The 26,324-nt window shown below is 42.1% G+C and overlaps 2 protein-coding genes and 1 non-coding gene across 4 annotated transcripts; 2 read left to right on the top strand and 1 right to left on the bottom strand.

Annotated features, from left to right (window-relative positions):
* The first annotated feature begins 214 nt into the window (after window positions 1–214).
* On the top strand, window positions 215–6,637 carry LOC127531758 (NLR family CARD domain-containing protein 3-like). 2 transcript variants are annotated; one of them, XM_051941660.1, is made up of 10 exons: window positions 215–729; window positions 1,115–1,246; window positions 1,330–1,437; window positions 1,758–1,830; window positions 1,991–2,216; window positions 2,391–4,179; window positions 4,257–4,430; window positions 4,728–4,901; window positions 5,624–5,670; window positions 5,819–6,637. In XM_051941660.1, exons 2-10 carry the CDS (start codon window positions 1,158–1,160, stop codon window positions 6,391–6,393), a joined length of 3,255 nt encoding a protein of 1,084 aa, XP_051797620.1. In that variant the 5' UTR covers window positions 215–729; window positions 1,115–1,157; the 3' UTR covers window positions 6,394–6,637. The 2 variants fall into 2 exon arrangements, with proteins under 2 accessions (XP_051797620.1, XP_051797621.1); XM_051941661.1 differs by lacking the exon at window positions 1,330–1,437 and having other exon boundaries at window positions 652–729.
* A 5,111-nt stretch (window positions 6,638–11,748) lies between these two features.
* On the top strand, window positions 11,749–22,048 carry LOC110971249 (NLR family CARD domain-containing protein 3-like). The gene is made up of 10 exons (XM_051941664.1): window positions 11,749–11,885; window positions 12,274–12,405; window positions 12,489–12,602; window positions 16,499–16,571; window positions 16,732–16,957; window positions 17,139–18,918; window positions 18,995–19,168; window positions 19,466–19,639; window positions 20,325–20,371; window positions 20,520–22,048. The coding sequence occupies exons 2-10, from the start codon at window positions 12,317–12,319 to the stop codon at window positions 21,041–21,043; spliced, it is 3,201 nt and encodes a 1,066-aa protein (XP_051797624.1). The 5' UTR covers window positions 11,749–11,885; window positions 12,274–12,316; the 3' UTR covers window positions 21,044–22,048.
* A 3,681-nt stretch (window positions 22,049–25,729) lies between these two features.
* Window positions 25,730–25,811, bottom strand: trnas-cga (transfer RNA serine (anticodon CGA)). The gene has a single exon. It is a non-coding gene; the product is annotated as a tRNA-Ser (tRNA).
* Between the last annotated feature and the right edge of the window lie 513 nt (window positions 25,812–26,324).

Below are 26,324 nucleotides of genomic sequence, written 5' to 3'. Positions count from 1 at the left end.
AATTGTGGGTTTTTCCTTCTTTAACTGAGGGGTACCAACAATTATGTCCACGTGTGTATACATACACATATATGTAGTCACATTAGATATTTTTAAATTTTTTTAAGATCCAGATGCTGATCAGACAGCAGGATTATTGCTCAGGTGTGCCTCAGGCTGGCCTCCATAAAATAACATTTCCTGTGTGATGGTTTGGTCCAGAGGTTCTCTAAAGGGTTAAAGAGGGCAGGACTAAGTAGCAGCCCTGTCTGCATCCTCTTTGCAGGGCTCTCGAGTTGGACAGATTCCTCTTTATTTAGATCCTGGTGGTGGGAGATGAGTGTGTTTTAATGCGTTGTATAAATTTACTAGTGAACCCAAATCCAGCCGTTACTTGGGAGAGAAATTCCAGCCAACAGAGTGGAATGTCTTCTGAGCCTCTGAGAGGATTTCATTCTTCCTGCCTTTTTTTCTAGAGTCAGTGATGTGGAGGCTTTACCAGTATTGTGCTGCGTCTGCCTGTTTGCTATAAACCCAGTTTGATCCTCGTCTGTCAGAAACAGGAGCCTTTTATTATTTTTTTTATTTTTATTTTTTTAACCATTTTGAGTCAGGGAATCAGCCTGTAAAATGTGCTCTTATTGTGAAAGTCTGCCTGCTGCTTCCTCATAGGTGGAGTCCTGACTGGTTCCAGTAAGCGTCTAGGAGTGGACTGGAAACTTTCTTCTTCTTCAGCGCTTTGAATAAAGTGTAAGTTTGCTTTGTTTGTTGCTTTAACTTCAGTAATGTTGCTGTTTGTTTCTGCTCTGTCATGTTTCTACATGTTCACTTCTTATTTCACCACAAACTGTGGATGACTGCTGTTTAAACATGGATCAATATGATTATTAGCTTATTGATCGACTGCAATCAGTCAATATTTCTATTAGATTATTGATGGACTTGAGTCAGTTTGATGAGCTGCTGATGTTTCTTTGTTTCTTCTCAATCCAAACTGCGTCACGTCTTTTTTACTTTCGATTTCTTGATGAGTCTCTGCAGCTCCATGACTCCATCTGCTGGACTGATAGAAGTGCAGCAGCTGATCTTCTCCAGGAGGATCTGAGTGGATGAATGATGTTTGTTTCCTGTGCAGGTGAAGGTAGAAAGTGTGTGTGAGCTGCTGTGAGTTGAGCATCATGGATGAGTGTGAGGACAGAGAGGAGGGAGTCCCTCCCTCTAAAAGCTCTCTGTGTGGGGAACAGGAGAACCAGAGCAAAGCTCAGAGGTGAGACCACCATCTCTAACTGTCCAGGACTCTGCTGCATGTCAGAGCTCAGCATCACATCACTGCTGCATCATTATTGACAGGAATCCACCTGGACCTGAACCTGGATCCAGCTGTTTGTCCTTGAAGAGCGATTGGTCTATGGAACATCCATTTAACTTTAAAGGAGAACCAGGTCCTGCTGCAGAGGGGTAAGATGTTCAGAAAAAGGTTTCAGAGCTGCTAGTTTGATAGCAAATTGGCTCCTCATCAAACAGAACAAATGTTTAGAAGAAGTGATGCTAATAACGTGAACATCATCCACAGAGACATTAAAAACAGAACCAGGTGGATCACAGCAAGAACTCTGAGTTCACTAAAATATCAGGAAATAGTTTTACTGGACAAAACTCCAGTTCTGTGATCATAAAAGCCTTGTTAGCCTGTAAGTTAGCATCTGTGTTGGCTTGTAAGTTAGCGGATACATCTCTGTGTGATAAAGTGAGAGTTAACTGTTGATGTTGATCCACAGAGTGGAGCAGCAGAACTCAGAGGTTCCCAGAGCTCAGTCTGTCCAGCAGCATCACCTGGACTCCATATTCATGGTGAGTTCATGGACAATAAGTTGTTCTCCATCTGTTGTGTTCAGGCGTCTCCATGCTGCTCTTTGTAGACCAGTGGACTGTCAGTGTGTCCAACATGGATCTGATGTTTGGCTCCATGATTTGACTCTGATGGACTCATTGACACATTTCTCTGTTCCAGCTGCTGGAGGACAACATGGTGACTTTTGTGAAGAAGGAGCTGAAGAAGATGCAGAAGCTTGTGAGTCCAGATTACCCAGAATGCTCAGAGAGTCAGAGGGAGGATGAGGAGGAGTTGGAGGGTGATGATGAAGATGAGAGGAGCAACAGAGAGATGTTTCAGCAGATCACAGTGTTGTTCCTGAGGAGGATGAAGCAGGAGAAGCTGGCTGACTGTCTGCAGAGCAGTAAGAGGATTTGTGTAAAGACTGAAGCTGCTGATCAACAGAACATTTACTAAAGTCTCAGAATATCTTCACACAATCAGTGTTTAGGAGGACAAACTGTCACCTTCACTTTATTGCTACTTTAATATCCAGGTTACTTCTACTTCACTCTTTCTTTCTTGTATTTTCATTCAGAACTTCCTGCTGGAGTTTTTGGACGTGAACTTAAATGTGGTCTGAAGAAGAAGTTCCAGAGAGTGTTTGAGGGCATCGCTAAAGCAGGACAGAAGACCCTCCTGAATGAGATCTACACAGAGCTGTACATCACAGAGGGAGGGACTGCAGAGGTCAATGATGAACATGAGGTCAGACAGATTGAATCAACATCCAGGAAAACAGACAGAGCAGAAAGAAGCATCAGAGCAGAAGACATCTTTCAAGACTCATCTGGAACAGACAAACCAATCAGAACAGTGATGACACAGGGAGTGGCTGGCATCGGGAAAACAGTGTTAACACAGAAGTTGACTCTGGACTGGGCTGAAGACAAAAGCAACCAGGACATCCACTTCATGTTTCCATTGACTTTCAGAGAGCTGAATGTGCTGAAAGAGAGAAAGTTCAGTTTGGTAGAACTTGTTCATCACTTCTTCAGTGAAACCAAAGCAGCAGGAATCTGCAGCTTTGAAGACTTCCAGGTTGTGTTGATCTTTGACGGTCTGGATGAGTGTCGCCTTCCTCTGGACTTCCACAACAATGAGGTCCTGACTGATATTAGAGAGTCCACCTCAGTGGATGTGCTGCTGACAAACCTGATCAGGGGGAAGCTGCTTCCCTCTGCTCGCCTCTGGATAACCACACGACCTGCAGCAGCCAATCAGATCCCTCCTGACTGTGTGGACATGATGACAGAGATCAGAGGGTTCACCGACCCACAGAAGGAGGAGTACTTCAGGAAGAGATTCAGAGATAGGAAGCAGGCCAAGAGGATCATCTCCCACATGAAGAAGTCACGAAGCCTCCACATCATGTGCCACATCCCAGTGTTCTGCTGGATCACTGCTACAGTTCTGGAGGAGCTGCTAAGAAGCAGAGAGGGAGGAGATCTGCCCAGAACCCTGACTGAGATGTTCATCCACCACCTGGTGGTTCAGGTCAAAGTCAAGAAGATCAAGTATGATGGAGGAGCTGAGACAGATCCACACTGGAGTCCAGACAGCAGGAAGATGATTGAGTCTCTGGGAAAACTGGCTTTTAATCAGCTGCAGAGAGGAAACCTGATCTTCTATGAGTCTGACCTGACAGAGTGTGGCATCGATATAAGAGCAGCCTCAGTGTACTCAGGAGTGTTGACACAGATCTTCAAAGAGGAGAGAGGACTGTACCAGGACAAGGTGTTCTGCTTCGTTCATCTGAGTGTTCAGGAGTTTCTGGCTGCTCTTCATGTCCACCAGACCTTCATCAACTCTGGAATCAACCTGTTGGAAAAAGAAGAACAACAAACAACATCCAACAAACCTGATCCAACACGTTTCTACCAGAGAGCTGTGGACGAGGCCTTACAGAGTCCAAACGGACACCTGGACTTGTTCCTGCGCTTCCTCCTGGGTCTGTCACTGCCAACCAATCAGAATCTCCTACGAGGCCTGCTGACACAGACAGGAAGTAGCTCACAGACCAATCAGAAAACAGTGGAGTACATCAAAGAGAAGATCAGTGAGAATGTGTCTGTCGAGAGAAGCATCAATCTGTTCCACTGTCTGAATGAACTGAAGGATGTTTCTATAGTGGAGGAAATCCAACAGTCCCTGAGATCAGGACGTCTGTCCACAGATGAACTGTCTCCTGCTCAGTGGTCAGCTCTGGTCTTCATCTTACTGTCATCAGGAGAACATCTGGATGTGTTTGACCTGAAGAAATACTCTGCTTCAGAGGAGGTTCTTCTGAGGCTGCTGCCAGTGGTCAAAGCCTCCAACAAAGTTGTGTAAGTAGTTGGAGACTGAAGATCCTTTTTCTTTTTGCTGCTGTTTCATCAGTATAATGTGCTTTTTGTCTCTTCAGATTGAGTGGCTGTAATCTGTCAGAGAGAAGCTGTGGAGCTCTGTCCTCAGTCCTCAGCTCCCAGTCCTCCAGTGTGACAGAGCTGGACCTGACTAACAACAACCTGCAGGATTCAGGAGTGGAGAGTCTTTCTGCTGGACTGAAGAGTCCACACTGTAAACTGGAAGCTCTCAGGTCAGGACTCACTCTTTGAAACTGATGTGATTTCTATCAGTGGATAAACAGCTAACCTGAGTACAATCATTTCTGCTGATGGGATTCATCAAATGAGCTTTTACTGAACTTGTGCAGGACTTTGTCAGGGTTTATTTTTGACATGATTAAATCCCACTAATCATTGTTGAGATCGTTGATTTGCTTGAGATGCATGAAATGTGCAGCAAAATGTATCTGAAAGACAAAGAAGAAAAGAGAGTGAGAAACATCCATCCAAGTGTTGTCCATCAGGTTTGTGTTGTTTTGTGTGTGCAGGCTGTCAGGCTGTCTGGTCACAGAGGAAGGCTGTGCTTCTCTGGCTTCAGCTCTGAGCTTGAAGACCTCAAATCTGAGAGAGCTGGACCTGAGCTACAACCATCCAGGAGACTCAGGAGAGGAGATGCTGAGAGCTAAAGTGGAGGATCCACACTGTAGACTGGAAACTCTCAGGTACAGACAGACGGACACTCTCAGGTCTCTGGTCCAAACAGAGAAGATCCAAGAGTAGATCCAACTGTGTTATGGAGAAGCTGAGTGTGTGTGTATACAGTGTGTTGCAGAGCTTGAATAAAGTTCCTCGTTCTAAACCGCAGAGTTAGTCCAGACTCTGGATACAATTTGTGAACAACAGCGAGCTAAGCTAAGTGAGCTAGCATTTACCTGAGGCTGTCCAACTTGAGTTTGGAAGCTGATAAAATCGGGTTACTAACACTAGCTTAGCAGAACGACAGGAAGCAGGGTAAACTGTTAGCCTCGCTAGCTCAAATTCAGGAAGCAGAATAAATTGTTAGCCTAGCTTGGCTCAAAGACAGGAAGCAGGGTGAACTTTTAGCCTGGCTTAGCTCAAAGACAGGAAGCAGGGTGAACTGTTAGCCTAGCTTAGCTCAAAGACAGGAAGCAGGGTGAACTGTTAGCCTAGCATAGCTCAAAGACAGGAAGCAGGGTGAACTAGCTCCATGAACAGAGGAAGCATCAATGAGTAAAACTGAATAATGAGTGTAAACTGAGCTGGAACGTGACGAGCACAGGACAGGACTTTAGAGATGCTGCATTCAGGTGTCCGTGTCTCCATGTTGGACTGGTCCTTTCAGTGGAACAGTGTGAGAGCCATGTAACATCCATGTGTGCTGCTGAAAGAGTCTCTGCTGCTCTGACCGTCCTCCTCCTTTCAGGGTGACGCCTGCTGGAGTCCCATGGTTGACACCAGGTCTGAGGAAGTGTAAGTGTGTTTGAATGGATTGATGGAAACAAAGCAGCACATTCAAGCATCTTCAAAGTGTCACATCTCTGAGGTCATCATCAAAGCTTTAATACTGATCACATGATCCATCAATAACTGCAGCTGTGTTGTTTGTTCTCTCCATCAGATTCCTGTCAACTCACAGTCGACATAAACACACTAAACAGAAAACTCAAACTGTCTGAAAACAACAGGAAGGTGACACGTGTGGAGGAGGATCAGTCGTATCCTGATCATCCAGACAGATTTGACAACTGGTGGCAGCTCCTGTGTGAAACTGGTCTGACTGGTTGCGGTTACTGGGAGGTGGAGTGGAGAGGAGAGGTTGAGATATCAGTGAGTTACAGAGAAATTAAAAGGAATGGACGCAGTAAAGACTGTCTGTTTGGATGTAATGATCAGTCCTGGAGTCTGTTCTGCTCTGATGATGGTTACTCTGTCATTCACGATAACAGACAAACACCCATCAGGTCCTCCTCAGTCTCTCACAGAGTTTCAGTTTATGTGGACGTTCCTGCTGGAACTCTGTCCTTCTACAGAGTCTCCTCTGACTCTCTGATCCACCTCTACACCTTCAACACCACATTCTCTGAAACTCTCTATCCTGGATTTGGGTTCTGGTCGCCTGGTTCCTCAGTGTTTCTGTGCTTAGTTGAGTGTCCAGAGTCTCCTCCTGGTACAGAAACAGTGTTGAACAGATAGTTGAGTCTCTCCATGACTCTGTCCCTCACAAACATGTTTTCACATTCATGGATTAAATGTGTTTCTTTGTCAAATCCTTCTAAATGATTCCTTGTAAACTTGTTTGTCTTCAAAGATGGAAGTTGTGATTCTTCCAGGAGCCAAATGTGGTGTTTGCGTCTTTTTCAGTCCTGTTCTCGTGATGAAATGAGAACTTCCTTCATCTTGTGTGTGATGGAGAAGAATAAAGGGCTGTGACTAAAAATCCTGACTCTGAGATCTTCATTACAAACACACATATCAGCTGTTTATTATTCATCTGCTTTATTCTACTCAACATGGAACAGGTTCTAGAAATACATTTAGTTCAGGACCACATTCAGACCGGTCTGATCTCCAGTGGAACGGACCAGTAAAATCACAGCAGAATAACCTGGAAATAACCCCAACTCCTCATGGTTCCTTTGTTTTAGTGCAGAAATGTTCACATTTAAGGAATTATCTTTTTTACTAAACATCATAAACAATCCGAAATTTATCAAGAAAAATAAATTTAGTTTCAACAACATTCAGCCATAGTTCACCATTTCCACATTACAACTTCCAGATCACAGTGTCTACAAAGGAACACAACATTTAGTCATCTGGAACTGAACCGTAGAGGATTTACTGGAGGATCAAAACCACTAAAGTCAGACAAAGAAAAGACTTAACAAAAATAAGATTAAAATTTTACAAAAATGAGACAAGAAGTGAAAAAAAAATTGACAAAAAATACGAAATAAAACAAAAAGTCGTAAAGTGACAACAAAATGGACAAACATTGTAAGCGAGTAAAACATAAAATGACAAAAAGGAAAAACAAAATGACAGACATGAGACGCCAAAGTTCTTATTTTTATGGAACCAATCAGTTTTCAGTTTTAATGTCTTTTTTAGGATGCGTTTAGTTTTATGATTGTACTAAAATAAATGACTCTTGAAGAGCTCAAAGTGATTCTTAATACAGTATTTCACAAATGTATGGGATGTCCAAAAACTTTTTTCCACTGCTGTATTTAACAGCAGTCTGATCTGCTGATGTTTGCAAGACAAACAAGTGAAGGTTTCAGGCTTTTATCTAGAATTGTTCTTGAGATATTCATCTTCAAACAGCCTCAAATTTCAATGTGAGAAAATAAAAACGAGTGAAACTGGGTCTACAGTCCACTGAAAAACCTCTAAGAAAGCATCTGACATACTGAGCTAATATTTCATAGATACCATTAGAAATATCCATAGTTTATGATTTTAAAATAAGTTTTTTGGGAGATGGTCAATGATTTGAAAGTTCCACTGTTGGAAAAAACCTCAATCTCTGATTCCAGCATCAGTGCTCCATTGTACAATAGAGCACGTGGGTGTTTTTTTTGTTTTGTTTTTTTTGCACGTGTGGTGTGTCGCATCCGGACCCTCTCCTTCCCTGTTCAGTCATTCCGGTCTGGTAAGCCCTCAGCCCTGAGTGGATGTTCGGTGGTTGCACCCTGGAGATCCAAAAAGACTGAATCTATTTTGCCACTCACTGTGGAGCTATCTCGTGGCACCGCCACTAAGATTTCTTTTTTTTTAATGGAAATACTGTCATTTTAACCAAAAGAATATATTTTGTGAATTTCATTTTTGTGTATATGTTTGAGTCACGTCTGTCTCTCTGGTGTTGCACGTACCTGTGTGACCTTTTCTCTGTATTGGAGTGGTGTTCCCTCTAATACGATGTCCTGGTGGTGAAATTCCCCCAGGTGGCGTTGTCGGTAATTTGGCTACTAAGCAAAACACATTAAAGGCATGAGAGGAGTTTTAATTTCCTACGACTTTGAATGTAGCATGCGCATGCGCACATACAACCTCTCCCTCACCCCCCTAACATTTACGAAGAAACGCCCCCCTCCAGAAACTTGCGTAGCACTCGTGAAGTTGTCTTTTACGGCTGGGTCCCCCTGGATCTTTATCTGCCATTATGTAAAAAAGATGACCAAAACAAGTCTCCAGCTAACTACGAAGCTATACCAAAGCAACACATACACAAAACACGTAAGTCCAAGGCGTACGTAATCTACGTAACTCGGCCTGAGCCGGAAGATTTTTGATTGACAGGAAAGGGAGCAAACCAAACGCCTCGGTCCGAGCGCTTTGATTGGCTGATGTTTTTCAGGTCCTGCCATGTCCACAGTTTTTTTTTTATTCTTTTAGAAACCATACATACAAGTCCACTACAGGTCAGTATATTCATTTTATGTGAATCAGACAAATTAAACAACAAAAAAAAACATCCTCCATAATGCCTTTAACCCTCGTAGCATTGCCACATGTATATACTCAACACTTTCATTTTTACTTCTTTTTTTATGAGATGAACTCAAAGATCTAAAACTTTTTCCACATACACAATATCACCATTGCTCTCAAATATTGTTCACAAATCTGTGATAGTGAGCACTTCTCCTTTGCTGAGATAATCCATCCCACCTCACAGGTGTTCCACATCAAGATGCTGATTAGACACCATGATTAGTGCACAGGTCTGCACCTCACATTTGGGTTTGAAAATCACACTCCCCACAACATCCGATGTCCACATTTTCAACATTCTTGGGAAATTTCTGAACATTTTTTTTGGTGTAAAAAGAAAAATTTAAAAAAATGTATCTTAAGAACTTCACAAAAAAATCAACCAAAATCCAGTGAATTTCATTGGATTTTTTTTTGTGAATGTGCTTCATGAAGATATTAGTTTTACTGATATATATATATATATATATATATATATATATATAGTCACATTAGATGTTTTTGCAATTTTTTTTGAAGATTTTCTTCTTTGCTTTCTTTCTGTCACTCTTTTTTTCTTAAATGTGGAGGATTTTGTTTTTTTTTAAATAAAACTTTTAAGGGAAACTTTTAAGGAATTATTGGAATTTTCTTCCTGAAGGTTTTGCACATTTTCAGAAATTTGGGGAATTATTTTTGGATTTTTTTCCAGACAAGGAAACAATACTTTTTGGTGTCCATAAATGAAGACAACAGGAGGGTTAAAGTCAGACGATGACATTGGTTCTTATGGAAGTAAATGGGAATTTTTCAAATATAAAGTGAGAGAATATTAAGTTGATTCTGGTAAAATAATCTGTAAGACACCAAAAGAATCAGAAACCTTCAGTAAGTTCACTCTGATGTTCTGTAAACTAATGAAACTCCATCCAACCATCAAAGGGGTCCTGCTGATCAGACCTTCAGCTTTTTACTTCCAAGTATCGTCTGTTCAGGCCTTAACTTTCCAATCTCATTGTGGTTGAAATGAATGAATGAACGCTGAAACCTTGTCAGAAGGCGTCTTATTGTCTTTGTTCCAGTGCTCAGTCCTTGAGGTGACCGTCTAAACTCTTTAGTTTGGTATCTTGGTGTTCTCTGATCCTCTCTTTGGGACCATTCCAGGTTCATTACTGTTCACTATCATGGATTTGGACCAACAGCTGCACTATGGACCCACGCCATTTTTACTGTGGATTCTATCACATCTAGAAGCTCAGAGCCATCAGAGCTGCTTTACTCATTCACCCTTCAACTAAATATTGTATGCAACTTCACATGGTGATAAAAAACCCAAATTCAATCAGATTCAGTCTCTAAAAGCAGCTGCTGATAACATCTGGACATTATTAATGTTCCACAATCACCAGAAACATGATGAGCACTTTGATCTGTTCCAACAAAACATCTGTGAGATGTGGAACAACAACTTTATTACTGACAAACAATCCTTCAGAGGATGGAAACAATGAAATATCAGATCAGGAGCTGTAGTTTGATCAGCAGGAGCCAGTTGATGGTTGGACAGAGTGTCATTTTTCTACACAGCATCAGAGTGAAGTTGTTGGATTTTCTTCCCAATAAAAGTGGTTGAGATGATGATGTGATCAGCTCCTTCATCAACATGTGAATGTGAAGAAATAAAGGCCAGAGTGAGGCTGTGGTCAGAGAGGAGGAGCTTTCTTAGTCCTCAGCTGTTTCCAGGAAGCTGCTGCAGCTTCATCATGTCTCATATTAACGTCATCTAAAGGTGCAGCAGCTGATCTTTGCTCTTTGTGTCTCAGAGTGACGGCAGCCTGCAGACACAGAGGAGGATTTTCTCTCAGACCTGGTCCACACAGCAGAGAGATGCAGAGGAAGAAGCTGAGTGAGTGGAACTTTGGTTCTCTTTGATTCAGACACAAAGTGATTCAAGCTGAAGGAAATTCTTGTTGAGGAAACAAAAGGACACGACAGTAAAGCTGAAGTTCCTCCATAAACTCAGATCCTGCTTAGTCCAGACCTCAGAGCTGATCCATGGTTCAGCCTCCGTTTTACTCTGAACAAAAACAGAAACTCAACACTTTTGTTTTGCTCCCATTTTTCTCAGACTTATTCTATGAACACATAAGGTCTGTTTCTCTCCAATATTGTCCACAGATGTATCTAAATGTGTGTCAGTGAGAACTTCTCCTCTGTCCAGATAATCCATCCTCCTCACAGCTGAGGCAGATCCAGATGCTGATCAGACAGCAGGATTATTGCTCAGGTGTGCCTCAGGCTGGCCTCCATAAAATAAGAACATTTCCTATGTGATGGTTTGGTCCAGAGGTACTCTAAAGGGTTAAAGAGGGCAGGACTAAGTAGCAGCCCTGTCTGCATCCTCTTTGCAGGGCTGTAGAGTTGGACAGATTCACCTGCAGTTCAGCTTTTATTCCAGTTCAGTGTCAGCAGCATTGATCACATTTTAATGAGCTTCCTCCTCATTAAAGACATTCAGCTGTGTTTAACATTCCACCTCTACAGAGGGCTGGAGTTTGTTCATGGACTTGTCAAGAAGACTCTGGTGAAGATCTTTTTTTCTGTGGTTTTGGCCTCAGTTTCTCTCATTGTTGCCATTTTGTGTCATAATTTGTCTCACTTTTGTAATTCGATGTCCCGTTTCTGTTGTTTTGTGTCTTCATTTGTTTATTTTTTGATCATTTTGTCTTTAAATTTCTCATTTTTAACATTTTGCGTCTTAATTTGTCTCATTTTTTACCATGCTATGTGTCCTTTGTGCCTTTTTATGTCCTAATTCTTTCCATTTCTGTCATTTTCAGTCTTTTTTCTGTAATTTTGGCCTTAATTGGTGTCATTTTTGTGGTTTGAGTTCTTAATTTCTCTCATTTTTCCATTTTGAGTCATCTTTGTGTCATTTTGAGTCATAACTTGACTAAGATTTGTAGTTTTGATCACAGTTTGTCTCATTTCTATAGTTTAATGGTCTGAAATTGACTCTTTTTTTTTTTTTTACCATTTGGAGTCAGGGAATCAGCCTGTAAAATGTGCTCTTATTGTGAAAGTCTGCCTGCTGCTTCCTCATAGGTGGAGTCCTGACTGGTTCCAGTAAACAGATCACCTGTCTGAGCGTCCAGGAGTGGACTGGAAACTTTCTTCTTCTTCTTCTTCAGCGCTTTGAATAAAGTGTAAGTTTGCTTTGTTTGCTGCTTTAACTTCAGTAATGTTGCTGTTTGTTTCTGCTCTGTCATGTTTCTACATGTTCACTTCTTATTTCAGCACAAACTGTGGATGACTGCTGTTTAAACATGGATCAATATGATTATTAGCTTATTGATCGACTGCAATCAGTCAATATTTCTATTAGATTATTGATGGACTTGAGTCAGTTTGATGAGCTGCTGATGTTTCTTTGTTTCTTCTCAATCCAAACTGCGTCATGTCTTTTTTACTTTGGGTTTCTCTGTGAGTCTCTGCAGCTCCATGACTCCATCTGCTGGACTGATAGTAGAAGTGCAGCAGCTGATCTTCTCCAGGAGGATCTGAGTGGATGAATGATGTTTGTTTCCTGTGCAGGTGAAGGCAGAAAGTGTGTGTGAGCTGCTGTGAGTTGAGCATCATGGATGAGTGTGAGGACAGAGAGGAGGGAGTCCCTCCCTCTAAAAGCTCTCTGTGTGGGGAACAGGAGAACCAGAGCAAAGCTCAGAGGTGAGACCACCATCTCTAACTGTCCAGGACTCTGCTGCATGTCAGAGCTCAGCATCACATCACTGCTGCATCATTATTGACAGGAATCCACCTGGACCTGGACCTGGACCTGGATCCAGCTGTGTGTCCTTCAAGAGCGACCGATCAAAGGATAATCCTATCTATTTCAAAGGAGAACCAGGTCCTGCTGCAGAGGGGTAAGATGTTCAGAACAAGGTGTCAGAGCTGCTAGTTTGATAGCAGATTGGCTCCTCATCAAACACAACAAATGTTTGTTTTTCCCCCCCAAATTTCTTTATTGAGTTTCTGCAGACAGCATAAAAAAAGTATTTCAGTTTCACATTACATCTGAATGTCCGCACTATAGTGAAAGAAAAAAAACTCCCTATATGAATCCCTTTATCCCTCCCCACGACCCATATCAGGTGTAGTCACAATACGCAACCAAGTTATTACATAACAACATATAACTACATAAGTAATTAAGCAACAAAAACTAGACAAACAAACAAAAAAGGGGGGGGGCTCTCTCTTGTTTCAACCTTTAAGTAGCATCCTCTGCATCGTCAGGAACAACAGTAAGACTATTGCTAATGTAAGCCAGCAGTGGGTCCCAAGTTTTATGGAAAGCTGTCAGCGAACCCTTCTGCAAGAACCTTAAATTCTCTAACTGTAAATATTGCAAAATATCACGTATCCAACTATTATGGGTCGGTGGGGAGACATGTTTCCATTTAAGAAGAATGATACGCCTGGCAAGCAGGGTGGTAAAGGCCAAAACACGTTGTGTAGTAATGGGCAGGGGCCTCATTTATAAAGCTTGCGTACGCACAAAACAGGGCTAGAAAGTGGCGTACGCCAATTTCTACGCAAAGGTTGTGATTTATAAAAACAAACTTGGCGTGAGAATGTGCGCACTGGTGCACCAACCTTGATTCTTGATGCTTCTTTACGCACAAAACAGGGCGTAAATCACAAACTTTGCGTAGAAAGTGGCGTACGCTGTGTACGTTGTGATTTCTAAAACAAACTTGGCGTGAGAATGTGCACACCGGTGCGCCAACTTTGATGCTTGCTTAAGCACATTTTGGAGACAGAGGGAACGGCAGTGCCGGAGGGTGAAGTGGTGAATTGAAACCAGATTGATCTCAAACCTTTATTGTTATCACATATTAGACTTGTAGAGCCGGATAATCATAAACCCTCATTGTTGTAGATGTTCATATCGTGCGCCATTCGGCCGACGACTGTATTTGCAGAACTATGTTCATATATTAACAGGAGCGGATTGAACGTTATTTAATTTGGTTGTTTGACCGAAGGGCCGGTATCTGGGGCCGGTGCGGTGATCTTTATTAAATAATTTTGTTTATTGATCACCCGGTGCCCGTATGGCTCATCGGGGAAAGCAGAAGACCCATTTGCAGGGGTGGTCTCTGACGCAGTGGCCCGGGTTCGATTCCTGCCCGTGGCCCTTTTATGCATGTCTTCCCCCTACTCTTCTCCCCATTTCCTGTCACTCTTCACTGCAACTATCACAGTAAAAAGGCAAAAAAAGTAAAGAATTTTGTTTATTTATCCATATGCGGCCGAATGGGATGAGCGTCCAACCATTAATCAGCCCTGTACAGGCACACAGGCACACATGCTTCACACCACAACCCCCAAGTGAAAATGAATTTGTCTATGTGAACCGAAAAAATGTACATTCAATCAGTTTACAAATTATTTGTACATCGGACATGATCATAACAAACTTAGTGGCAGGGTGGCCTGGGTCAACACATGATTCATTCATCCTGACGCACAGCAGTGAAAAGACTGCAGGGGGCGCTGCATGAAATGCCGTGGATCAGCAGCTTATTTATATACAGATACATTCATGAGTTACTTTGCATTGACCATTTATGGTAAAATGTGGGTGTGTTGTGGGCGGAATGTGAGGTGGATCCACCTGTGCAATCTTCCAGCTGGTGTCTGATTTATCAAGAAATTGCATGCAGCTGTGCTTACGCACAGTTTTATAAATCAGGGGCGAAGGGCATACGCCCTTTTCGGATTTTCGGCGTATGCAAACTTTAGTATGAATCCAACGCAATGTTTTATAAATGAGGCCCCAGATTTTTAGTCGGAGGGAGACCAAAAAGAGCGGTCAGGGTTTTCGGTTCTAAATCTGTGTTATGAGCCAGTTTAAGAGTTTCAAATACATCAGATCAGTTGATCAACCTTGGGCATGTCCAGAACATATGTGTGTGATCAGCTGGGGACTGTTTACAGCAGTTACAGGCATCCTTGTGTCCAGGATATATCTTGGCCAGTTTAGCATTGGTAAAATGGGATCTATGGAGCACCTTCCATTGTAATAAACTGGATGGATGAAGAATGGACCATTTTTAAAATGTCCCTCCACTGGACATCAGTAATGTCTATCCCCAAATCCTTTTCCCATGCTTCCTTAGATGATACCGTGGAAGCTGGGGTCAGAAGAGCAATCCTATTATAAATGAAAGAGTACCAGTCATATTTGTTGCAAGTCCAGAGACAGGAATTGGTCTATTTCAGCTTCAGGGGGGCGGTTTGGGAAGTGTGGGAATTGCTTTTGGATAAAGTGTCTCATTTGAAGGTACCAAAAAAAAAAAGACTGTTAGGGAGGCTGTATTTGTCTGACAGAAATGCAAAGGAAGTGAAAGCACCTTGAGAACAAATGTTTTGAAGAAGTGATGCTAATAACGTGAACATCATCCACAGAGACATTAAAAACAGAACCAGGTGGATCACAGCAAGAACTCTGAGTTCACTAAAATATGTGAAATCTCAGGACGCGAGAAAGCAAATCTCGTTCCGAAATCACACGATAGCTCACGCCAACACCGGTGTTTTGGCGCAAGCTATCGCACGATTTTGGAACGAGATTTGTTTTCTAGCATCCCGAGATTTGGATACAGACCACAACAAAGAGCGATCGCCAAGTAATGTGGAGGTTTTCGTTCACTTCTCATCTCTCGTATGTTGTGGGACACTCTTTGAGACTATCCGAGCCGGTCAGTGTGGGGGAAAAAAAGCACATTAGGGCGGACTTTGACGCGGGGGGGCAGTTGCCCCATACTTTTCGCTAGCTGAGCTGCTAAGCTGCCTGCCTGGCTAAATACTGGAGCTATGTCGAAAATTCATTTCTCCATCAGTCACATGTATGAAATGACACATGAAAACAGACCCCAGGTTGAAAAAAACCGAAGTTCCCCTTTAACCTCTATGTCAGTCTGCATGTGAGCATATATGGTAGACTGTATTTCAGCCTGTATGGTTGCCTGTATGTTATTGGACATGTAAGCATGCATGTTAGCCTACGTTTTAGCCGATATGTCAGCCTGTATGTTAGCCTACATGCTAGCCTACATGTTAGCCTATAGGGTGAATTTTTCATTGTTGATGGAGACGCGTGATGCTGGACGAGGATGGAGAGGACAGAAATGTTTTTTGTTGTCCTCTCTGAGTTTAATCAGTCAGCATCAAGACCTACAGAGCAGTTTTCCAGGTTCTCTCAGAAGTTCCTACCCTGGAGTAGGAACTTTGAAATATCCATCCATTCTCTATACATCGCTTTATCCTCACTAGGGTCCCGGGGGTGCTGGAGTCCATCCCAGCCAACTCGGGCGAAGGCAGGGGACACCCTGGACAGATCGCCAGTCCGCCGCAGGGCCACATATACAGACGAACAATCATACTCACATTCACACCTACAGGCAATTTAGAAATACCAATTAGCCTCAGCATATTTTTGGACTGTGGGAGGAAACCGGAGTACCCGGAGAAAACCCATGCATGCACAGAGAGAACATGCAAACTCCATGCAGAAAGATCCCAGGCCCGGACTGGGATTTGAACCGGGGATCTTCTTGCTGCAAGGCGAAAGTGCTAACCACTATATCACTGTGCAGCCCACTTTGAAATATCAAGAAACTGAAATATCAAGAGAGAGTTTTACTGGACAACACTCCAGTTCTGTGGTCATATAAGCCTTGTTAGCCTGTACGTTATTCCTGTATGTCTCTGTGTGATAAAGTGAGAGTTAACTGTTGATGTTGATCCACAGAGTGGAGCAGCAGAACTCAGAGGTTCCCAGAGCTCAGTCTGTCCAGCAGCATGACCTGGACTCCATATTCATGGTGAGTTCATGGACAACAAGTTGTTCTCCATCTGTTGTGTTCAGGCGTCTCCATGCTGCTCTTTGTAGACCAGTGGACTGTCAGTGTGTCCAACATGGATCTGATGTTTGGCTCCATGATTTGACTCTGATGGACTCATTGACACATTTCTCTGTTCCAGCTGCTGGAGGACAACATGGTGACTTTTGTGAAGAAGGAGCTGAAGAAGATGCAGAAGCTTGTGAGTCCAGATTACCCAGAATGCTCAGAGAGTCAGGGGGAGGATGAGGAGGAGTTGGAGGGTGATGATGAAGATGAGAGGAGCAGCAGAGAGATGTTTCAGCAGATCACAGTGTTGTTCCTGAGGAGGATGAAGCAGGAGAAGCTGGCTGACCGTCTGCAGAGCAGTAAGAGGATCTGTGTAAAGACTGAAGCTGCTGATCAACAGAACATTTACTAAAATCTCAGAATATCTTCACACAATCAATCTTTAGGGGACAAACTGTCACTTTCACTTTATTGCTATTTTGGTGATTTAATATCCAGGTTACTTCTACTTCATTCTTTCTTTCTTGTGTTTTCATTCAGAACTTCCTGCAGTTTGCGGACGTGAACTTAAATCTTCTCTGAAGAAGAAGTTCCAGAGAGTGTTTGAGGGCATCGCTAAAGCAGGACAGCCGACCCTCCTGAATGAGATCTACACAGAGCTGTACATCACAGAGGGAGGGACTGCAGAGGTCAATGATGAACATGAGGTCAGACAGATTGAAGCAGCATTCAGGAAAGCAGACAGAGCAGAAACAAGCATCAGAGCAGAAGACATCCTTAAAGCCTCACCTGGAAGAGATGGACCAATCAGAACAGTGATGACACAGGGAGTGGCTGGCATCGGGAAAACAGTGTTAACACAGAAGTTGACTCTGGACTGGGCTGAAGACAAAAGCAACCAGGACATCCACCTCATGTTTCCATTGACTTTCAGAGAGCTGAATGTGCTGAAAGAGAGAAAGTTCAGCTTGATGGAACTTGTTCATCACTTCTTCAGTGAAACCAAAGCAGCAGGAATCTGCAGCTTTGAAGACTTCCAGGTTGTGTTGATCTTTGACGGTCTGGATGAGTGTCGCCTTCCTCTGGACTTCCACAACAATGAGGTCCTGACTGATATTACAGAGTCCACCTCAGTGGATGTGCTGCTGACAAACCTGATCAGGGGGAAGCTGCTTCCCTCAGCTCGCCTCTGGATAACCACACGACCTGCAGCAGCCAATCAGATCCCTCCTGACTGTGTGGACATGATGACAGAGATCAGAGGGTTCACCGACCCACAGAAGGAGGAGTACTTCAGGAAGAGATTCAGAGATAAGAGGAAGGCCAGCAGCATCATCTCCCACATGAAGACATCACGAAGCCTCCACATCATGTGCCACATCCCAGTGTTCTGCTGGATCACTGCTACAGTTCTGGAGGAGCTGCTGAGAAGCAGAGAGGGAGGAGATCTGCCCAGAACCCTGACTGAGATGTTCATCCACCACCTGGTGGTTCAGGCCAAAGTCAAGAAGGTCAAGTATGATGGAGGAGCTGAGACAGATCCACACTGGAGTCCAGACAGCAGGAAGATGATTGAGTCTCTGGGAAAACTGGCTTTTAATCAGCTGCAGAGAGGAAACCTGATCTTCTATGAGTCTGACCTGACAGAGTGTGGCATCGATGTGGAAGCAGCCTCAGTGTACTCAGGAGTGTTCACACAGATCTTTAAAGAGGAGAGAGGGCTGTACCAGGACAAGGTGTTCTGCTTCGTCCATCTGAGTGTTCAGGAGTTTCTGGCTGCTCTTCACGTCCATCAGACCTTCATCAACTCTGGAATCAACCTGTTAGATGAACAACAAACAACCACCAACAAACCTGATCCAACAGGTTTCTACCAGAGAGCTGTGGACGAGGCCTTACAGAGTCCAAACGGACACCTGGACTTGTTCCTGCGCTTCCTCCTGGGTCTGTCACTGCTGACCAATCAGAATCTCCTACGAGGCCTGCTGACACAGACAGGAAGTAGCTCACAGACCAATCAGAAAACAGTGGAGTACATCAAGAAGAAGATCAGTGAGGATGTGTCTGCAGAGAGAAGCATCAATCTGTTCCACTGTCTGAATGAACTGAAGGATGTTTCTATAGTGGAGGAAATCCAACAGTCCCTGAGATCAGGACGTCTGTCCACAGATAAACTGTCTCCTGCTCAGTGGTCAGCTCTGGTCTTCATCTTACTGTCATCAGGAGAACATCTGGACGTGTTTAACCTGAAGAAATACTCTGCTTCAGAGGAGGTTCTTCTGAGGCTGCTGCCAGTGGTCAAAGCCTCCAACAAAGTTGTGTAAGTAGTTGGAGACTGAAGATACTTTCCTTTTTGCTGCTGTTTCATCAGTATAATGTGCTTTTTGTCTCTTCAGATTGAGTGGCTGTAATCTGTCAGAGAGAAGCTGTGGAGCTCTGTCCTCAGTCCTCAGCTCCCAGTCCTCCAGTGTGACAGAACTGGACCTGACTAACAACAACCTGCAGGATTCAGGAGTGGAGAGTCTTTCTGCTGGACTGGAGAGTCCACACTGTAAACTGGAAGCTCTCAGGTCAGGATTCACACTTTGAAACTGATGTGATTTCTATCAGTGGATAAACAGATAACCTGAGTACAATCGTTTCTGCTGATGGGATTCATCAAATGAGCTTTTACTGAACTTGTGCAGGACTTTGTCAGGGTTTATTTTTGACATGATTAAATCCCACTAATCATTGTTGAGATCGTTGATTTGCTTGAGACGCATGAAATGTGCAGCAAAATGTATCTGAAAGACAAAGAAGAAAAGAGAGTGAGAAACATCCAGCCAAGTGTTGTCCATCAGGTTTGTGTTGTTTTGTGTGTGCAGGCTGTCAGGCTGTCTGGTCACAGAGGAAGGCTGTGCTTCTCTGGCCTCAGCTCTGAGCTTGAAGACCTCAAATCTGAGAGAGCTGGACCTGAGCTACAACCATCCAGGAGACTCAGGAGAGAAGATGCTGAGAGCTAAAGTGGAGGATCCACACTGTAGACTGGAAACTCTCAGGTACAGACAGACAGACACTCTCGGGTACAGACAGACATTCTCAGGAAACTATCACCCTAATGTTGCAGGCCAAGCCTGCCACTTTCCATCAGTAGGTTTCAGGGTGTTTATGAGACACCAGAGGAAGTGCTGCTGCGGTAGGAAGGAAGAAGAGTGAAGCTGAAGAAGGGTGATGTGTACGGTGCAGCTGCAGTCACAGAGCATGTTCTGGTCCAAACAGAGAAGTAGATCCAAGTGTGTTCTGGAGAAGCTGAGTGTGTGTACAGTGTGCTGCAGAGCTTGAATGAAGTTCCTCGTTCTCCAACACAGAGCTGGTCTGGACTCTAAATACAATTTGTTACCAGCAGCAAGCCACGCTAACCTCAGTGTGCTAGCATTTACCCGAGGCTGTCCAACTACGGTTCAGAAGCAGACGAAACTGTGAGCCTAGCTTAGCAGAAAGACAGGAAGCAGGGTGAACTAGCTCCATGAACAGAGGAAGCATCAATGAGTAAAGCTGAATAATGAGTGTAAACTGAGTTGGAACGTGACGAGCACAGGACAGGACTTTAGAGATGCTGCATTCAGGTGTCTGTGTCTCCATGTTGGACTGGTCCTTTATCAGTGGAACAGTGTGAGAGCCATGTAACGTCCATGTGTGCTGCTGAAAGAGTCTCTGCTGCTCTGACCGTCCTCCTCCTTTCAGGGTGACGCCTGCTGGAGTCCCATGGTTGACACCAGGTCTGAGGAAGTGTAAGTGTGTTTGAATGGATTGATGGAAACAAAGCAGCACATTCAAGCATCTTGAAAGTGTCACATCTCTGAGGTCATCATCAAAGCTTTAATACTGATCACATGATCCATCAATAACTGCAGCTGTGTTGTTTGTTCTCTCCATCAGATTCCTGTCAACTCACAGTCGACACAAACACAGTAAACAGAAACCTCAAACTGTCTGACAACAACAGGAAGGTGACACATGTGGAGGAGGATCAGTCGTATCCTGATCATCCAGACAGGTTTGACTACTGGAAACAGCTGCTGTGTGGAACTGGTCTGACTGGTCGCTGTTACTGGGAGGTGGAGTGGAGAGGACAGGTTGACATATCAGTGAGTTACAGAGGAATCGGAAGGAACGGACGCTGTAAAGACTTTCTGTTTGGATGTAATGATGAGTCCTGGAGTCTGTTCTGCTCTGATTACAGTGGTTACTCTGTCAGACACAATAACAGTCAAACACCCATCAGGTCATCAGTCTCTCACAGAGTTTCAGTTTATGTGGACGTTCCTGCTGGAACTCTGTCCTTCTACAGAGTCTTCTCTGACTCTCTGATCCACCTCCACACCTTCAACACCACATTCACTGAACCTCTCCATCCTGGATTTGCATTTTACTCATCTGGTTCCTCAGTGTCTCTGTGCTGAGTCTCGTCTCCAGAGTCTCCTCCTGGTACAGAAACAGTGTTGAACAGATAGTTGAGTCTCTCCATGACTCTGTCCCTCACAAACATGTTTTCACATTCATGGATTAAATGTGTTTCTTTGTCAAATCCTTCTAAATGATTCCTTGTAAACTTGTTCCTCTTCAAAGATGGAAGTTGTGATTCTTCCAGGAGCCAAATGTGCAGAGGTGGGTAGAGGAGCCAAAATTTGTACTCAAGTAAGAACATTACATTAGAAAAATATGACTCAAGTAGAAGTAAAAAGTAGTCATCTAAAAAAATTACTTGAGTAAGAGTAAAAAAGTACTTGGTGAAAAACTACTCAGGTAGTGAGTAACAGAAACATCCGATTTACTTGTCTTCTGTGCATGAATTCAATCAGACATACAATATAAATTCAATAAAGTGTATATTCTGGTAAACCTCTTGAACTAAAATGATAATAAATTAAATCTTTATATGAAAAAAACATGAAAAAATAAATTATATTCCAAGAAACACGCTCTTGCCAGCGTTGCAGGTTTCAAGCATTTTCTTTTTAAAATATTCTTTAAGACCAAGACAAACATACTCAAGTAAAAGTAAAAAGTATTGTGCTTTAAATTTACACATAAAAGTACAATTTATCAAAAAAACTACTCAAGTAAATGTAACGGAGTAAATGTAACTGGTTACTACCCACCTCTGCAAATGTGGTGTTTGCGTCTTTTTCCAGTCAAATGTTGAGAGTGAAAATCAGGATGTGGTGTTCCTCTGACGCTCACTTGAACTAAAAGCATTTGAGCTGCACAAAGTGTGAAATGAGAGAGGAAGCAGTGAATCTCCAAACTGCTGACAGACTTTCACACATTATTGTCCAGTGAAAATCAGCTTTTTGTGCAGCCACACTTGATCCTGATGTGAGTCTTTAAGTCCTGTTCTAGTGATGAAATGAGAACTTCCTTCATCTTGTGTGTGATGGAGAAGAATAAAGGGCTGTGGCTACAAATCCTGACTCTGACTTCTTCATTACAAACACACATTATATCAGCTGTTTATTATTCATCTGCTTTATTCTACTCAACACGGAACAGGTTCTAGAAATACATTTAGTTCAGGACCACATTCAGACCGGTCTGATCTCCAGTGGACCGGACCAGTAAAATCACAGCAGAATAACCTGGAAATAACCCCAACTCCTAATGGTTCCTTTGTTTTAGTGCAGAAATGTTCACATTTAAGGAATTATCTTTTTTACTAAACATCATGAAAAACCCGAAATTTATCAAAAAAATAAATTTAGTTTCAACAACATTCATCCTCAGTTTATCATTTCCACATTACAACTTCCAGATCACAGTGTGTGGACAAAGGAACACAACATTTAGTCATCTGGAACTGAACCGTAGAGGATTTACTAGAGGATCAAAACCACAAAAATCAGACAAAAAAGACATAAGAAAACAAAAATAAGATTAAAATTTTACAAAAATGAGACAAAAAAAATAAAAAATTAAACAAAAAAGTCATAAAGTGACAACAAAATGGACAAACGTTAGTGAGACAAACACAAAATGACAAAAACGAAAAAGCAAGTGAGACAAAAAGGAAAAACAAAATGACAGACATGAGACTCAAAAGTTCTCATTTTATGGAACCAATCACTTTTCAGTTTTAATGTCTTTTTTTAGGATGTGTTTAGTTTTGTTTGTACTAAAATAAATGACTCTTGAAGAGCTCAAAGTGATTCTTAATTAGGGTTGCAAAGGGGCGGAAAATGTCCGGTAAATTTCCAGAAACTTTCCATGGGAAGTTAAGCTGGGGAATTTTGGAAATATTCCAAATTAGAAACTTTCCATGGGAATTATGGGAATTTATGGGAATTATTGGGAATTTATGGGAATTAACTGGAAATTGGGGGTAATTTAAACAAACTGTATCATATCCAAACATAAATGTAAATATTTTTTGTCATAAGCAGACATTCATGCAAAATAATACAAAAACATGACATTTCAACAGATTTATTTCAGTAGAACTTTAGTTTTTATTCTTGTATGAACAATTATTTTAATGAACAACCAAAACATGAATGTTGAGTAAATACTCCCCCCCTCCCCCACCCAATCAAAAAGTAAAATGATCAAATTTGAGGTAGCTACCACCATAATTAGCTAGCCTCTTAAATGGTCAATGAAATGAAAAATAGCTTTCATTTAGCACCTAACTTACCAGCTAGTTAGCTACTGTATTAATCCATTTTTATTTAATATTTGCAAGTTAACAGGGCTTGGGTAAATATATTTACCCCATGATATTATCAAAACTTACTTGACTTTATATAGTCCGCGGGCTCAAATGTGTGGCTTCAATAGTCTTGTGCTTTGAGCTCAAAAGTGTGGCCTCCAGGCTTCAAGAAATCACCTGTGCATGTGATGGAGGAATGCACAGTGCATGTAGGGGGCGTGGCCTCAATAGCCCTGCAGTAAGCAGTGTGCTGTGTGCATGTGATTGAGGAGTGTACTTGCATTAAATCTGGTTGTTTTAGCCAAGACTATGCTACAATATATTCCCCCAACTATATTTAAGTTCCCCATTAAGGGCCAACCTTCAATTTTGTAAATTTCTTATTTATTCCCATTTATTCCCATATATTCCCGTTAATTCCCATGGAAAGTTTCCAACTTTGAAAATTCCCGGAATTTTGAAACCCTATTCTTAGTACAGTATTTCACAAATGTATGGGATGTCCAAAAACTTTTTTCCACTGCTGTATTTAACAGCAATCTGATCTGCTGATGTTAGCAAGGCAAACAAGTGAAGGTTTCAGGCTTTTATCTGGAATTGTTCTTGAGATATTCATCTTCAAACAGCCTCAAATTTCAATGTGAGAAAATAAAAACGAGTGAAACTGGGTCTACAGTCCACTGAAAAACCTCCAATGGACAGGTCGCCCGTCTGTCTCAGGGCTACATATACAGACAAACAATCACACTCGCATTCACACCTACGGACAATTTAGAAAAATCAATTAACCTCAGTATATTTTTGGACTGTGGAAGGCTGAGAAATCCCTCTGCTTCAAGCTCGTGGAGAACATCATAGTAGTCCTGGTTACTGCCCCCTACAGGTCTCTGCACATTCACTCAATCTTGGAGAATTAGAAAACTGAAAAATGTATTTTACCTTCATATAAAAAAAACTTACACTCAACTTCTCACATGACTAATTAAACCATTTAAAGGCAACATTATTAATCCTCCTGTTGTCTTCATTAATGGGCACAAAAAAAATTGTTCGCTTATCTGAAAAAATCCAAAAATTCAGCAAAAGAAATTCCTGAAATTTCAGAAAATTTGCAAAAACTTCAGGAAGAAAATTCCAATAATTACTTAAAAGTTTTATTTAAAAAAAATCCCCCAAATTTGGCAAGAAAATTCTTGCATATATTTTTTAAAAAATAGTAAAAATCTTCCAAAAAAATCCTAAAAATGTCTGAAGTGATTCCATATGTGTCAATAAACCTTCTAATGTTTTCTTTAAGAACATTCACATTGAAATAAACGAAAATCCAGCAAATTTAAGTTAAATTTTGATTTTGCATCTGTCTGTTTTTTTTGTCCAGTTTTGTCCATTTTATTGCTCGTCTGTTATTTTGCATCATTCTGCATCATGTTATTTTTGTATCTAATTTTGCTCATTTTCTGCTGCATTTCAGTCATCTTGTGTGTCCTTGAGAGCATTTTTGTTTATTTTTCATCATTTTCTGTTTTATATTTCTATGGGTTTGCCATTATTCCAATTTTGTGCCTGATTTTGATCATTTTTGTGAGCGGGTTGTCCAGTGATCAAAGGGTCGGCGGTTCGATTCCCGTTCTCGCTTAGTCATGTGCTGTTGTGTCCTTGGGCAAGACATTTTACCCGCCTTGCCTCCAGTGCTGCTCTCACACTGGTGTGTGAATGTTGGTGGTGGTCGGAGGGGCCGTAGGTGCGGATTGGCAGCCACGCTTCTGTCAGTCTGCCCCAGGGCAGCTGTGTCTACAAATGTAGCTTACCACCACCAGAGTGAGAATGTGAGAGTGAATTAATAATGGATCCATTGTGAAGTGCTTTGAGTGTCCAAAAAAGCACGATATAAATCTAATCCATTATTATTATTATTAAATAAATCGTTAAAGTTGGCGGAGCTATGGGGGTGTGGCTATACTTGATAGACAGCAACAGAAGCCTCTGCGGTAAAATGTGGGCGGGATAAGAGAGTCTTCAGCCAATCCTACCCCTACTGGCTCTCCGGTCCAGTCTGTTTGATGCTTTTTACGTCACTGGCTCCAAAAAATCCAAAACGGCGACCAGGAAGTCGCAAAATCCGGGCTTCATTTTCTCGGCGTTGAAACCAACGGGTGACGTCACGGTTAGTTTACACCTGGTATGAATGAACCCTAACCAGTTAGGGTTAGGGTTAGGGTGAAAAATGAAACGTGAGAAAAAATAATAAAACAAAGTAAAATATTAAAGAACGTGAACAAAACATTACAAAAACAATAAGACATTAAAAATGACAACAAAACATTGACGACAGCAAAGCTTTAGAAACAGCAATAAAACTTAAAGAATGACAAGAAACCTTGAAGAACGACAACAAAACAAGAACATTTAAATGTAAAAATACTGAACGACATAAATAAAACTTCGTCACGAACAGGATTCGAACCTGTGCGGGGAAACCCCATTGGATTTCGAGTCCAACGCCTTAACCTCTCGGCCACCGTGACTACGCATGCCTTAACTAATACCATGACGTCATATAAATCTCTCTATGAAATGACATCGATAAAACTTCTGCAGAATTAATATTATGACGGCTGTCAGGACGGGAAAACAGCTGTCCCAGATTACATTACCGATATTTTAACAACAACATTTGCAGTTTTCCAAGCTAACGGGAATAAAGCTAACCAGCTAGGGGCTCAAACACCACCTCTATTTCCGATTTACAAACTACTGTTGTTGTGTTTATCTCACCAGCCGTGTGGCTCTTTATTTCCGACCTTCTGTTATTTGGTCTGAGCTAATTAAAAGTGCGTGCTTTTACTTTTTTAGTCTCTAATTTTCTGTTTGTTGGCGCTTGCTTTTCATTAAATCGAATCTTCTTCGCTGTTGCTCGAACGTTCAAGCAGCTACTCGTCTGTCGAGGGTAATGATGCATTCAAGTTTAGTGGGGAAAATGATTATTAGGCAACAAAGGTTATCAGAAACTTTACGAATTCGTTAACATAAACCTCCAG

This window comes from Acanthochromis polyacanthus, chromosome 22, assembly GCF_021347895.1.
Source record: "Acanthochromis polyacanthus isolate Apoly-LR-REF ecotype Palm Island chromosome 22, KAUST_Apoly_ChrSc, whole genome shotgun sequence".
Lineage (NCBI taxonomy): Eukaryota > Metazoa > Chordata > Actinopteri > Pomacentridae > Acanthochromis > Acanthochromis polyacanthus.
Note: the sequence above shows the minus strand (reverse complement) of the source record. Positions and strands in the feature narration are given on the sequence as shown.

Coding starts and splice junctions, on each gene's coding strand:
- LOC127531758 (XM_051941660.1), top strand. CDS start 1,158: ATGGATGAGTGTGAGGACAGAGAGGAGGGAGTCCCTCCCTCTAAAAGC. Junction 4,180..4,256: donor AAAGCCTCCAACAAAGTTGT/GTAAGTAGTTGG, acceptor TTGTCTCTTCAG/ATTGAGTGGCTGTAATCTGT. Junction 4,902..5,623: donor TGTAGACTGGAAACTCTCAG/GTACAGACAGAC, acceptor TCCTCCTTTCAG/GGTGACGCCTGCTGGAGTCC.
- LOC110971249 (XM_051941664.1), top strand. CDS start 12,317: ATGGATGAGTGTGAGGACAGAGAGGAGGGAGTCCCTCCCTCTAAAAGC. Junction 12,406..12,488: donor AACCAGAGCAAAGCTCAGAG/GTGAGACCACCA, acceptor CATTATTGACAG/GAATCCACCTGGACCTGGAC. Junction 18,919..18,994: donor AAAGCCTCCAACAAAGTTGT/GTAAGTAGTTGG, acceptor TTGTCTCTTCAG/ATTGAGTGGCTGTAATCTGT.